The sequence below is a fragment of the Channa argus genome, chromosome 19 (genome assembly GCF_033026475.1).
Source record: "Channa argus isolate prfri chromosome 19, Channa argus male v1.0, whole genome shotgun sequence".
NCBI lineage: Eukaryota > Metazoa > Chordata > Actinopteri > Anabantiformes > Channidae > Channa > Channa argus.
In genome coordinates this window covers 12,736,213-12,749,126 of record NC_090215.1, presented here as the reverse complement: position 1 = coordinate 12,749,126, position 12,914 = coordinate 12,736,213, and the positions used below count along the sequence as shown (strand labels likewise).

General features: G+C 40.6%; 1 protein-coding gene across 4 annotated transcripts; it reads left to right on the top strand.

Annotated features, from left to right (window-relative positions):
- The first annotated feature begins 2,407 nt into the window (after positions 1-2,407).
- On the top strand, positions 2,408-12,027 carry LOC137104592 (LIM domain-containing protein). Of its 4 annotated transcripts, none has more exons than XM_067486011.1 (8): positions 2,408-2,914; positions 3,260-3,432; positions 3,570-3,657; positions 3,797-4,054; positions 4,270-4,348; positions 6,225-6,370; positions 6,733-6,780; positions 7,160-12,027. In XM_067486011.1, exons 2-8 carry the CDS (start codon positions 3,305-3,307, stop codon positions 11,819-11,821), a joined length of 5,409 nt encoding a protein of 1,802 aa, XP_067342112.1. In that variant the 5' UTR covers positions 2,408-2,914; positions 3,260-3,304; the 3' UTR covers positions 11,822-12,027. The 4 variants fall into 4 exon arrangements, with proteins under 4 accessions (XP_067342112.1, XP_067342111.1, XP_067342110.1 ...); XM_067486010.1 differs by having other exon boundaries at positions 2,409-2,909; positions 3,779-4,054; positions 7,160-12,026; XM_067486009.1 differs by having other exon boundaries at positions 2,409-2,914; positions 3,779-4,054; positions 7,160-12,026.
- The last annotated feature ends 887 nt before the right edge of the window (positions 12,028-12,914 follow it).

Here is a 12,914-nt window from a genome sequence, read left to right as displayed (position 1 = left end):
CTCTTCTCAGTTCTCCATCAGTCATGGAGTGTAATCTGCAGGTATTTGAGTCTCCTTCCAACCAGCCACAGATCCGCCCTTTCAACAGCTGGCTGGTGTAAGCAAGTGTGTTCAAAAACACAGACTTCCTAATAATACTGCAGAGTTCACAGTCAAAGGCGGCACATAGCTTATTCCCTTTCATCTTTCCAGTGCCTTCAAGACGTAGACAGAGAGTGGGTTTTTGAAGAGAGGGATGAGGGCTACAGTAAGAGGAGGGGCAGAGGAAGGGGAGACAGTCAGGCTGAATCTCTCATTTTTGCCCCAGGGGTGTGTGCTGCTGCTGTTGCTCTCTCTTTGTCTGAAGGCTGATTAACAGTAAGCACGACTAAAGAGAGGCTATGTGAATTGTGTGCGCTGACAAAAGCTTCCATTGTGTTAGTGCATTTTACAAGTGTGTGAAATAAAGGGGAATCCCAGATGACAGGCACCACAAATGTGTTCAGACTGAGTAAAAACAGAAATGCCACAGTGTAAAAACACTCGATTACAAGTTAAAGTCCTGCATCTGCAGTAAAATAAATTTAAGGTTCGCAAGATGGTTTATGAACACCTAATGATCTTACGTCTAGGTTAAAACAAAGGGTTTAGTTCTAAAAATACTACCTATAGTCTGCACACTAACTAATTCATGACCGGGAACTTCAGCTATTATGTGATGGAAAAACAATATTTTATATTGAAATATAGTGAATGCAGTGTTTAATAATACAAAATGAATATTTTTTAATTTCTGCTTTTAAATTAATACTTATATACTTACTTTATATTTTTTTGTCAGGACAATGAACCTTTTCAATGCCATAAGGCTTCAGTGTAGTAAAGATATTTCACCACAAGATGTCGTTATTTCCAAAGCTGGCTTTCACATACAGCTGCAGAGTTCACATGTGCACAGTGAATATATTTCATGCAGTAGCAATTACAGTGTTTGTATGAACTGTGGTATGTTCCTACTGCAATGAGCAGTAACATGTTAAGCTCCAGCTTATGATCTCAAACGAATCTGTGTTTATACTTTAACTACACATTTCTCCGTTGATGTAGAAGGTGTCAGTGATGGTCCAGTTGGGGTCAGTGATTGTGTCAATATTGTCAACAACGTCAAGATGGGACCAGAGCTTGCACCCGCTCTCACTTGACCTCTGAAGGTCAGCAGGTCTAGACATAAAGAAACTCCACATAAAGGTAGCCTGAGGGTGACCTGGTAAACTAAGGAGAGTTAACACAAAGCAAACTAGGGGGTTGACACAGACAGGGAATAGTGAAAACTAACGAGCAATGGAATAATTTTAATGAATCAGGTCCACAAAGAGTCCATGTCAAGGGGATGTGAGATATTGGGTGCAGTACGGGAGACGCAGTATGCGTGAGTTCAGACGAGGATCTGGCAGTGAGTGACTCTAACAGAGGGTTAAGTAGAGAGGGGCACAGGTACAAACAATCAGGGTTGATAAGGTGAGTAAAGTGAGAGACGTAACTACAGACAGGAAGTAGGACTGAGAACTACAAAACAAAAGCGGGGAAACAGGAAGAGAGAGGAAACGAGAGTGCGAGACACAGAGTAAAGGGCAGATACTGATGGAAAGAGAGAAAGAGACAGAAGATGAGAGCGGAGAGGGAGAGTGCAGGTCTAGGAGAAGACAGCGGGTAGAGTGCGTGAGTGGGCAGACTGGTGCAAGCAGGGTCAAAAAGGGAAGATGGGCAGAGTCCAGGGTCAGGTCTAGGACACTGGCTATTCTGTGCTACTAAACTCCATCACACCGACTGTTCTGTGCTACTAAACTCCAGCCACTTGAAATCTAATTTAGAACAGAAAAGTAGTAAAAATTGTTATTTCATAACAATTGTTTTCTGTGGCAATTTTGAGTAAGGGGTGTCCAAAGACTGTGGGTATAGATATTAGGACAAAGGCCAAATGGCTAAATGTAAAACTAAATGTGTGGCAACATTTGTGATATCGAATCGATTCATTTAAGGGTTCTTATCAGTTTAAATGGACACACATGCAACACACTGTTCTGTTCACACCAAAGTTTCACAGTAAAAGTACAAGTTGGGGAATAAATGAAAACTGAAAACGTTACAAGCCAGTGTTTATTTCATCTTTTTTAACAGCAGGAACTCTGTTTGTACAGTTCACATAAACCAGTGCATAGTTTGGTTACACGTCACATTTACAATTCCAAGTTAATTAGTACTCTCTTAGGAGCCATTATAAAATTTTATAAGCACTTTAAATTGTTTGACATTTTTAAAGATTAAATACAAGACTGACAGTTTAATTGTAGACAGACTGTGGTGCTCACATGTTCTTATATTGCATTGTAAATGTGTAAATCTGTAACCTGAAGCCTCTGTTAATCACTGTCTTTAAAGCACCATTATTATCGCAATTCTGTCCTTTTTCAACATGTTTTACTTGTTGTCCTTTGTCTACATTTGATTCTTTGCCGCTGTAATGACATAACGTCCCCGTAGGAACAATAAAGTTAATCTCATTTTATCTCATTGGATGATCTCCTCAAAGATCAAGTGATTACATCTGTGCTTCAGGGGCATAGCCTGGTATCAACCACTAATCTTCTGAAAACTCAAGTAGGAGCTCGAGGTCCTTGATACGGACTAACTAGAGGATTGTACAATAAATGTTTTGTGAACTGATACTATCAGTTTCTGTACTTCAGATAGAAACAGCAGACCGTGTGTATTTCTGACCTGTTCTTATGAAATGTACGAATCATCATAGATCACTTTGCACAGTCTGCACTAAGGAGGAGGAAATGGACTTTGCTCACACCATGTGTGAGTCTCGTGATGCTGAAGACGTGCTGCTGATTGTCACAGAGAACGGACACCAACTGTAATCTGTAAGGTAACCTTGCTATTTAAAAGCTATTTTCATAAATTCTATCACACAGAAAGCATCCGTTTTTATCTCTAGCTGCAGTAGTTATTGAACTGCTGTTGATTTGTATGACATCCTCCAAATCGTTGTCACACTGCTTCAGCTCATTCATTCCAGGCACTGCATTATTGATGTTGCCGTTCTACAAGTCAGCGGGAAAATGTTATGCTTTTTGAGCACATAAAATGATCATGTTGTGTTGAGATGATTATAAAAGCCAATTCATTCCTGATTTTAAAGAATTATCTGCTGCTTGTCTACAGAGAACATGCGCTGCAGTAGATAATGTCACTGATCCATCATGTATATTAGGTGATACAGTTATTTGCAAACTGTGCTGTTGGGACTTGACTGGTCATGGACTGGAAGAGTAACCTGCGACGGTCTCAGTCACTGAGGAGCGTCTCCTCATCATGTGACAAGCCTACCTGGACAGAGGCAGGCCTGCGGGATAAGAAAGCATCTGTGTCCCAGTTAGTTTCCAGGTAAGAAAACAGATTTTTTTTTCTCACTCTTTCAGCATCTGTGACAATTAACCCACCGGCCAAGCCTCTGTGACTGTATACATGCAGGACCCTGTATGTGATTAGATCATTCAAATGTGTTTTTGTGTACACAACAGGTATCAAACTACATTGGACGTGAGCACATCCACTCAAGCTGCTTCAGTAAATAATGGGGAAGCAAAGTTAGCACAAGTGTTAAAGGAGGTAACATGACTTTCTGATGTGACATTTTTGAACTAAGCACATTTCAACTCCAGTTTAAAAAATAATTATCAATCTAGCTGAATGAAAACATGTTTTGTTGTTTTGTATACATCACTGCCAGTCAACCCCATCTGTTCAGGAGAGTAAAGACACTTACCTCGAGTGTCTGATGAGGAGAAATGATGAGAAACTGCAGTCTCGAGCCAAAACCAATCTGAGCCGGAGTAAGTCGATGGGAAGCCTTCAAAACAGCACTGGGTCCATAAAAGCCCTGAAGGCTCTGTTTGAGTCAAAGGCTGCAACACAAAACAAAGTGAAGAGCAATTTTAGAGCGGCACACTCCACATCAGCTTACAAGGCAGCACACATACCAGTGATAAATGGTGACACTGAAGAGGTAAAGAAGGCAGCAGAGGAAGTATTCCTGTTGTAAACCGTAGTTAATGACATTTCACATTACTCTGTGTAGTAAGAGTTCTTTTTAAACTCAGAATTAACTTGAAACTATCCACTTTCTATCAGATCCAAGTAGCATCTCTCATGTTGCTTCCAAAAACAGAAACAAGACTGCAGGTTATAGTTTCAGTAACAATTCATTATTTCCCTATCTAGGTGGTGAATAACATCCGGAAAGAGAGGAGAAAAACTATCGGGGGTATTGATTTTGAAGAAATTGCAGCCTCTGAATTTGGTAAGTATCAGACAGTGTCCTCTTCCTTCTAGATCAAACACATGAATCAAGGTGTGCTCAGTAATGAACTGCCAACCTGACCACAGTGTTTTACTCCCTGCTGCCCAATAAAGCCGCAGGCATGAAGATCCAAGGTGTAATTAGACATGAGAGACTTTTTTATTGTTCGATGAGAGAGTCAGCAACCTAAAAAGCACAACAGAGCCAAATAGTAAATAGCCATAATTTACATTAATTTAACAATCCCAGATTAGATATTGAATTTTAAACTACAGCCCTAGTTAAGGTTGTGAGGAGATGTCCCTGCCATCATGTCCTCAAACCACGATTCACCTATTAACATCAGATACTGGTTAAAAGCAAATTATTTTTAGATTAATAGTAAAATGTAGAACACAGAATACAATGTTCAGCAATACAAATTTTCATTCATTTCCCAAAAATTTCCCTGAAATATTTTGACACCAATTTTATAGAAAATACAAATAATGAATATTAATTTATTGCCAACATGATTTTTTTTTTTTTTTTTTTTTTAGTTTTTGTCTGTAGAGCAGCAAATTACAATTACTTCTAATTACCAAGCAGTGCAAATCACTCAGCTCTCTTTATTGAATTACCAAGGAAATTATCAGGAGATTCACTGAGCTATAAAATAAAGTTTTACTCAAATATGTGACCCAACAAACATATTTAGCTTCACTTGTCAGCTGAAGTCAGTGCGTAAACTGTCATGCAACTTGCACATGAGACAGGCTGCAGGGTAACCATTTTCCCTAGAAAGACCTGTGAACGTCCTCTGACTCAGGTTAAAGCCACGGACAATATGAATGAAAGTGAAGACGTGAAATTGAGACACACATCAGCTCATTGACTGTGCAGGAGGCTGTGATTGACTCAGCCTGGTGTAGGCATGATAGGGCACTTCAGAGCAGGACGGAAATAGCCAACAAGTCCTGAATAAGTGCAGGGGGGTGAAAGGGTCAGCTGTCACTGGGGCAGGAGCGGGAGACAGCGAGGGAGCGACTGTGTGACAGAGGTTTCATTACTGGACACAAAGAAAGTGGAAATTACACCAAAAGATGTTCAAAGAGATTTTAGAAAAATAAGAAGATAAGGAATTGGGAGCTGTTTTCTGTGAGTTCAGATTGGTGCTTTGATCAAATAATAATTTGAGTCCAAACAATCCAACCTGCATGTCATTTAGCTTATATGTGTTCTCCTTAAACCTGTACAGCCTAAATGTCATCTGCATCAGTGGCTTAAAAGTCTACTGATGTTTTTTTTGTCCGGTTTTCCGGGCTGACAGTTTTACTAACTGTGCAGTAGTTATCTACACAATTTTAAGACATGTTATGTGTTTACTTTGCTCCTCTATGCTTGGTCAACTGTAGCAGCGGGGACTTATCTGTCCTTTGTACACTCAGTATGTGTGTCAGTGGATTCAGGTATCTGTCCCACTTCACTACAAGTGCTACATTTATAACACATGGCAGCTGTTCAATTTCAGCTTAGAAAAATACTATCACTGGACCCATAATCGCTAACTACAGAATGAATGTTGAGGTGGATGTAAACTTAAACGGATGTAGAATTATTAAATTAAGTCACTTGTTTAAACTCTGTTTGCAGTGTCCCTCAGTCGCCTGATGTTGTCAGAGTGTCCAAAAATATACAGCAAGTCACTGTGGTGTGAGGCAGCTGCCTTTTCATGACAGTTAATATTACCCAGTAAACAAAGCAGGACTAGATTAATGTGACTTTTATCTCGCTCCCTAAAATCCCATGTGAAGAATATGATCACACCATGTACTTAAGACCACATTCAACATGAATCACAGAGATTCAGACACAGCTGTATCTTATATGTTTTCAGATGAAAAGAGGAGGTCGATTGGAGACTTCAGAGACAGCTCCTTCATCCACAACAAGGAGAAACTCGGCATCTCAGTGAAAGCAATGTCTGCTCACTATCTGTCAAAGGTGGCACCGCAGGATACAAACCACAGCCTTTTAAAACCGGTAAAGATCTGTGTATAGTGCTCTTTTCCTTTTGGTCCAGAGTAGTTGATTTTAAGTCTTTGTGCTGCATAGAAATCCTTGTTTATACATGAAAGGCTGCTGCTTTACTCCAGTATGAGAAGCATTTTTTCAGAGAATGTAAATGTTATATTATAAATAATAATATTATGTGTTTTGTACCATTTTTTGATTTCACTATTAATTTGTTACATAAATCTAATCAAAATGTGTTTGTTATACCTTCAAACACTAATAGACAGGAATAATAGACAAATCTTCAGAAACAATTTAAACAGATTATACAATATAAGGTACTGACAACAAGGTCCATTCAGTTTAGGGTAATTATTGTTTCTCTTCAGGTGCAAGATCAGCCATCTGAAATGGGGAAAAGTGCAAAACTAAGCAAGGTAAGCTAGAATTTCACCAAAGATCTGGCATGCTGTGTGTACTGGATTTGCTTTTTCACAGTGATCTTCCCGTTTAAAGGATATAACTAACAAAAAAAAACATGATTGTTTTTCTGAGAGTTGCAGCTGTTGCAGACACCAACAGCTATCCAATGCTATTCATTCTACATAGTCTTATTTTCATCTTAGCACTTGCATTTTCGGTTGTTTTAGAGTTTTTCTAACCCACTGACACCTGGCATGAGGAAACCAAATCGGCTGACATGATTCGGAAGGTAGCAATTGGCTCTTGTTGCATGTTTTCCCACTATGGAGCATGATTTTCATTGGATCTGTTACTAAAGAGACAATGATGAGACCATAACTTTGTTGTCCTAAGATGCTTAAAGAGTCCCAACAAAGGAGAGATGACCTTCCTCCACCTACTTCAGCTAGACATGAAGCAGGACCAGAAGATGCCTCTGCTGCACATTCCCAACAATCCATGCCAGATCAACTTTCCAAAGAAAAATTATACCAGCAACGACAGAAATGCGAGCTGAGAAGGCTTATGAAACACACTCATCCAGAGCTGAAGATGCTGGATGAAGTTGTGGATGACGAGCTTGCTGAGGTTTTGGGCTCAGAAAGTGGGTTGACAGCTGGTGAAACTGGATATGAGGGAGAGGTCCTCACAAGACGCTTGATATTTGAGAACAAAGTATCTGCTTACACCCCCAAGATGCATATAACAGACAGGAAAGTGGAAAGAGCCAATGTCAGTAAAACATCAGCTGTGTTTGAGGGACAGGAGGAGAAACCTTTACACAGTGAAAGTGTTGAAGGGATGATGATGGGGGAAGACAAAACATTTACTTCTGGTTCATTTTCAAACAGAGAGTTTGAGAAAGAAATTATAAAAACAGATGTTCAGGCTACAAGAAGGATATTCGAGAGTCAGTCTGTGAACATGCCCAGAACTAAACCAGATAATAAACTCAAAGGGCAAACTTCTAATTCTGGGGAGGAGATGGGGGCAGTCCAGAAACACAAGCCGGAGTTTAAAAATCCTAGCAAAGAAAATATGCACAGTGAAAACAAAAGCAGCAGCACTGATGTGACAGAATGGCTTCATAAACAAGTGTCACATGATGGTGGTCAAAGCCCTGACCTGGAGTTTTCTGACAAGGAAGAGGTCTCTACTGTGGTAACCATTGTTGACGATGATCCTGCAAATCTTTCAGGTCCAGAAGGATTTGAGGAAATGTTCAAAACAAGTGCAGACCTTTTCAAAAACAACCCGTTTATCTCCAAAAACATAGAAAGAGAAAACTCCTATGTACTTACATCAGTATCTCAAATCCCAGCAAACCCCAGTGGGACAGATATGGAGTCTCTGATAACTAATGTCAAAAACAGAGCCCATCTGTTTGAATCGATGCCATTTGACAGAATCAGGCATCAGAACAAGGACGAAGTTGAGACGATGGTGGAGAACATCAAGGAAACGTTGAATTGCCTCTATCATGTTAATGCCATTCATTCAGATGGATCAATCATTGAGGTGAATGAGACAATGATAGCTAAAAAGGCTAAATTCACACTATCGGAGAGCGGGCCGATGATAAAGTATGATGAGGTGGCTGAAGGCGGTGCACAAAACTTCTTACTCCAGTTAATACCACGGGCAAACCTGAAACCTCAGATCACTTATTTAAAGGAGGATAGTAAAGGATGTAAAGAGGCCACAGTGGTGAATGTACCGCTGCAGCATCACCAGTTCACTACCAGCCAAGATACACAGTTTAAAACTGCCAACATGGTTCAGCTTGTTGAGGATATGCTCAATCAAGACAACTCTCTGAGAAAAGGTGTGATAATTCAGGAAGATGAGACGAGTTGTGCTGAAGTCATTGTTTACTCCCTCTACAATTATTTTGATGAAGAAGATGTAAAGAGTTACAGTCCTCAGGCGGACGCTGCAGAGAATGATGAACCAGAAACAGAGAAAAGTGATACGAGCAAAGCAGGAAATCAAGGAGTGAGAAAAGGCATCGTTAAATCCACCATTAACTGCCTTACAGAAACATCCCAAGACCAGAGCTGTCCAAGATCAATTACACCTGAACTCACAGTAAAAGGGAACGTGAAACTGTTCAAGAGTTGTATTGAAAAGGGTGATTTGGAGTATTTGAAAACTCTTCAGGCTGTGGAAGAGCAAGAACTAGCCCCTAACCAAACTGTAGCTGGACAAGTCACAGAGCTTCTTCATGAACACAGAGGAGACCAGGCAGAGGAAAGTGCATCAGAATGGGCTCCAGTGGACATAAAGAGACTGAAAAGCATGTTCTCTGGAGATCAAAAACAAACCCAAACAAAGCAACGCTTTCATAAAAATCATGCCGCTATCTCTCCTGGATTTACAGGTCAAAACGTGGCAATGGTACAGACACCTGCTGAATGCAACATAGGAGTATTCTCCCACGGGCAAGAGAAGAAGACCTTCAGGGAAGAATGTGCCTCCCCACTGGGATCATATACACATCTTGAGACACGGGATAAAGACACCAAGCTCCTCCAAGCTGATTTGGTTGAGGCTGTAGATGAGAATGATGAGATGTCTAACCTCCAAGGTGCTTTACCCAGCCTCCAACAGGCCACAACCCAGACCAAATCTTTATCACCACATGAAAAACAGAAATTCTTTGATCAAGTATCTGGTGAAGAGCCTGTTCTCTCAGTGACAGCGGGTGATGCCCAACACTCAGAATTATCTCCAGAAAATGAAAACCAAAAAGTGGACTCATTCGCTGATGAACCCCCTTTAACCTTCAATGTCCCTTCAAAACATAAATCAAACCACAAATACTCGGCTGTGGTTGGTTCTTTCGAAACAGCACCTGCACAACAACTGGAAGAGGAATGTGTTTTTGAAGGCAAACTCCAAGCAGCTTTGGAATCCTTGGGAAGATCCAACATAAATATCACCAAAGGAGATTTTAGAGCCGCTATGATTTACAGAAACTCTTCCAAACCTCTCAAAGAAAGCTCACAAAATGTGGATATTGCAGCTGTTAAAGAATCCACTGTGGAGGGACCACTGTGCCCTGTGACTGAAGCTAAATCACCTGAAGTACCGCTGAGACAAGAGAAAGAAGACGTGACTGTAATAAATGCAGAGTGTCAAAGCCAAAGTCAAGCCCTCTATAGACCAGCTATCTCAAAGAAAATCAAAGGGCCTGTTGGTCCAAAACCTGCCATCCCACCAAAACCTGAGCATCTAAAAATAAAACAAACAGGTACTCAATCAGCTAACACAAGGAATCCTGAGACAACCCAAACAAATGCTTCGAGACCTGAAATGAAAACACAACGGAACAAAGAACCAGTTCTTCAACCACCGGCAAAGAAATCAGCATCCTGTATGGATGGAAATAAGACGGAACCATCCAAAACAAAGAGCAGTGCAGATTTAGAAGCAGGTCATAAAGATGAAGATTTCTCTCAGGACAGTCAAGAAAAATATCAAGTCCAAGGCTTTTACATGACCCTAGAAAGTGATAACACTGACAAGAATACTCTAAATAAACCCGAGGTGAAAAACGCTGAAGCAGAAGAAACAAGGCCCAAGGATTTTTCAGTCAAGGACACTGAGATTGAAACAGACGACAGCCGTGTAGAGTTTCATGAAGCATGTCAGAAATTTGGTGGTAAAAAAGCGTTTGCAGTGAAGAGTGCTCCTGTAAAACCAAAACGAGTAAAAATTGCCCAGCCTGACATTCACACACATGTGGATCCAAAACCACAGCAAACCCTCACGGGTCAGTCGTCCAACAACACAAACACATCTGCACAAAGTGTTGACAGCAAAGATGGGCGTGAGAAAGAAATGAAACAAGAAAGCAAAGTTGAATTGAGGGAAAAGAAAGGACGAACCGAGACAGAGGACGAGTGCCGGCAGCAGCTGTCAGTTCACATTGATGAGATTGTGAAGGGGAACATAACAGCAGCCATGGAAATATTTGACAACTTGCGAAAGCAGGAGGAACTGCAATGCATCCTCAGCCAAGTTGAGGACATTGAACAGGACACAAGTGAGGTTGACGTGAGGTCTCTGAGGAAAGTATTTGAGAACATCCCCGACTGGGTTGTCAGCGAGGACAAAAAGAGAGAAAAAAAGGTCAAAGTGGAGGACAGAGAGGAGAAGTCACTGTTGCTGAGCGACAACACTGAAAGCAAATCCTCAATGGCACATGTTTTTGGAGATCTGGAGAGAGCCAGTGAGGAAATCATGAATCTAAAAGAGCAGACCTTAGCCAGACTTAAGGGCATCGAGGAGGCCATCAAAAAGGCTCTTTATTCCGTCTCTACTCTGAAATCGGACTCAGATATAGCTGGTTTATCATGCTTGTTTAAAGAGTCCTTAGGGGCAGTGCAGGAATCTCCATTAACTGGTAATATTAGCAGAAAAAGCATCGGGTCAAGCAGAACGAAGTCACAGCAGGCAGAGAAAAGGCCGACCTCATCAGAAAATGAAGCTCAGTCAGCTGGGCAAAGTGCAGGTGCTGAAGCGGTCTTTGAAAAACAGCAAGCAAGTCCACTATCGTCACCTGCCTTCGCCTCCATCCAGTCAGCAGCTAGGAGGACAACACCAAGCACAATGTGTCCAACATGTCAGCAAAACCAAAATTCAGAGAAAATATTCCGCACAACAATGACCCTGACATCCAACAGCCGTACTCAAAACAGAAAAGGAGACCACAGGAAAGGAGCTCAACACCAGTCCACTTACAACTCGCTTGGAACTGAACAAGAGCTCGGTGTTCTCGAGGTTCACACTGACAGTGAGGGGAACAGTGTTGCAGGCACTAAAACAGGCACAGAGGGCTATGAGCGGACTGATAACGTTGGGAACCAGTTCCACTCCACCAAAACATCCACTGTTGTCATCACTCAGCCAGAAGCTATGACGTCCGCGGGGCAGACACTGGTCCGTCCAACACATCAGGATCGGGTCACAACTCAGCCAGAAGTTCGGCAGCCTATCAATCAGAAACCTTAGACAGGGTGCAGTTATTCAGATTGGGTTGGCTGTTTAATGCCAAAGTTGTCATGCACATATTTGTGCTTGCTAAGAAATTAGTTATGACGACAATTAGTTTTACATTTTCTCATAGATTGTTAGCTTGTATTCCTGCCACTGTTTTTGATTTGCATTTAAAATTAAAGACACATATTCTGTTAAAATGTCTGCCTTTGTGTTTGGTTGATGAAGGATCATTCTTGTCTTGGTTTTACTAAGCTCAAAACGTGATTTTTCTCATCAGTTCCAACTACCTCGTCAAGAGATGTGCTCAGCCTGTTTGAACCCAGTTTATCCGATGGAAAAAATAACTGCGGACAAATACGTTTTTCACAAAACATGCTTCTGTTGTAAACAGTGCAAGAAAAAATTAAGGTGAGATACAAGAATACGGGAAATGTAATCTGAAATAATGATCAATGATTGTCAACATTTGATTTTTTTTCTCAATTGAGTTGCAATTTAGTCTTTTCGATGCATCATTAAATCACAAATTATTACATAGATTAATAAATATTAAAACACCAACATATAATACTTTGATTTATATTATTATGCATGAAAATACAGTAGAATGTTAATAACTAGTCCAATTACAAATATAATCAATTTTGATTTATGTTGTTCAAACTGAGAATCACAGTTTTTCGGCTTAGGGTTAAAAAATGCTGAAAACAATTTAGCAGCACATGGAATATTTTTCAAATCAATTGTAGTGTTATAGAACCTTTAATAGAACCTTTTTTCTTTTAATCTTTAATAACAACAGAGGATCAGCACGGAAATCATCAGCCCTGTTTTGTTTTTTCTTTTTGCTTATCAAAATAAAGTTTCACAGTACTTCAAATGAAGTACAAATCCCGTCTGCTTTAGCTTAGTTAGCTTTGCTTTAAAGTGTGGAAGCTGATTAAAGGGATTTCTCAACTTTTCACTCTCACCTTCTCAGAGCATCAATGATTTTCTCTTACTGTTCACATGTTTCAGACCTCAGAAGACACTGTCCGCTTTACCGCAAATGTGTTTTGACCACGGAACCAAAACACCCAACATTAGCACAGTCTGCAGCTCTGGT

What these genes read in the sequence shown, in the direction of transcription:
- LOC137104592 (XM_067486010.1), top strand. Translation starts at nt 3,305, where the DNA reads ATGGACTGGAAGAGTAACCTGCGACGGTCTCAGTCACTGAGGAGCGTC. An exon ending in GTGTCCCAGTTAGTTTCCAG is followed by an intron (nt 3,433 to 3,569) that starts GTAAGAAAACAG and finishes TGTACACAACAG; the next exon opens with GTATCAAACTACATTGGACG. An exon ending in TAAATGGTGACACTGAAGAG is followed by an intron (nt 4,055 to 4,269) that starts GTAAAGAAGGCA and finishes TTCCCTATCTAG; the next exon opens with GTGGTGAATAACATCCGGAA.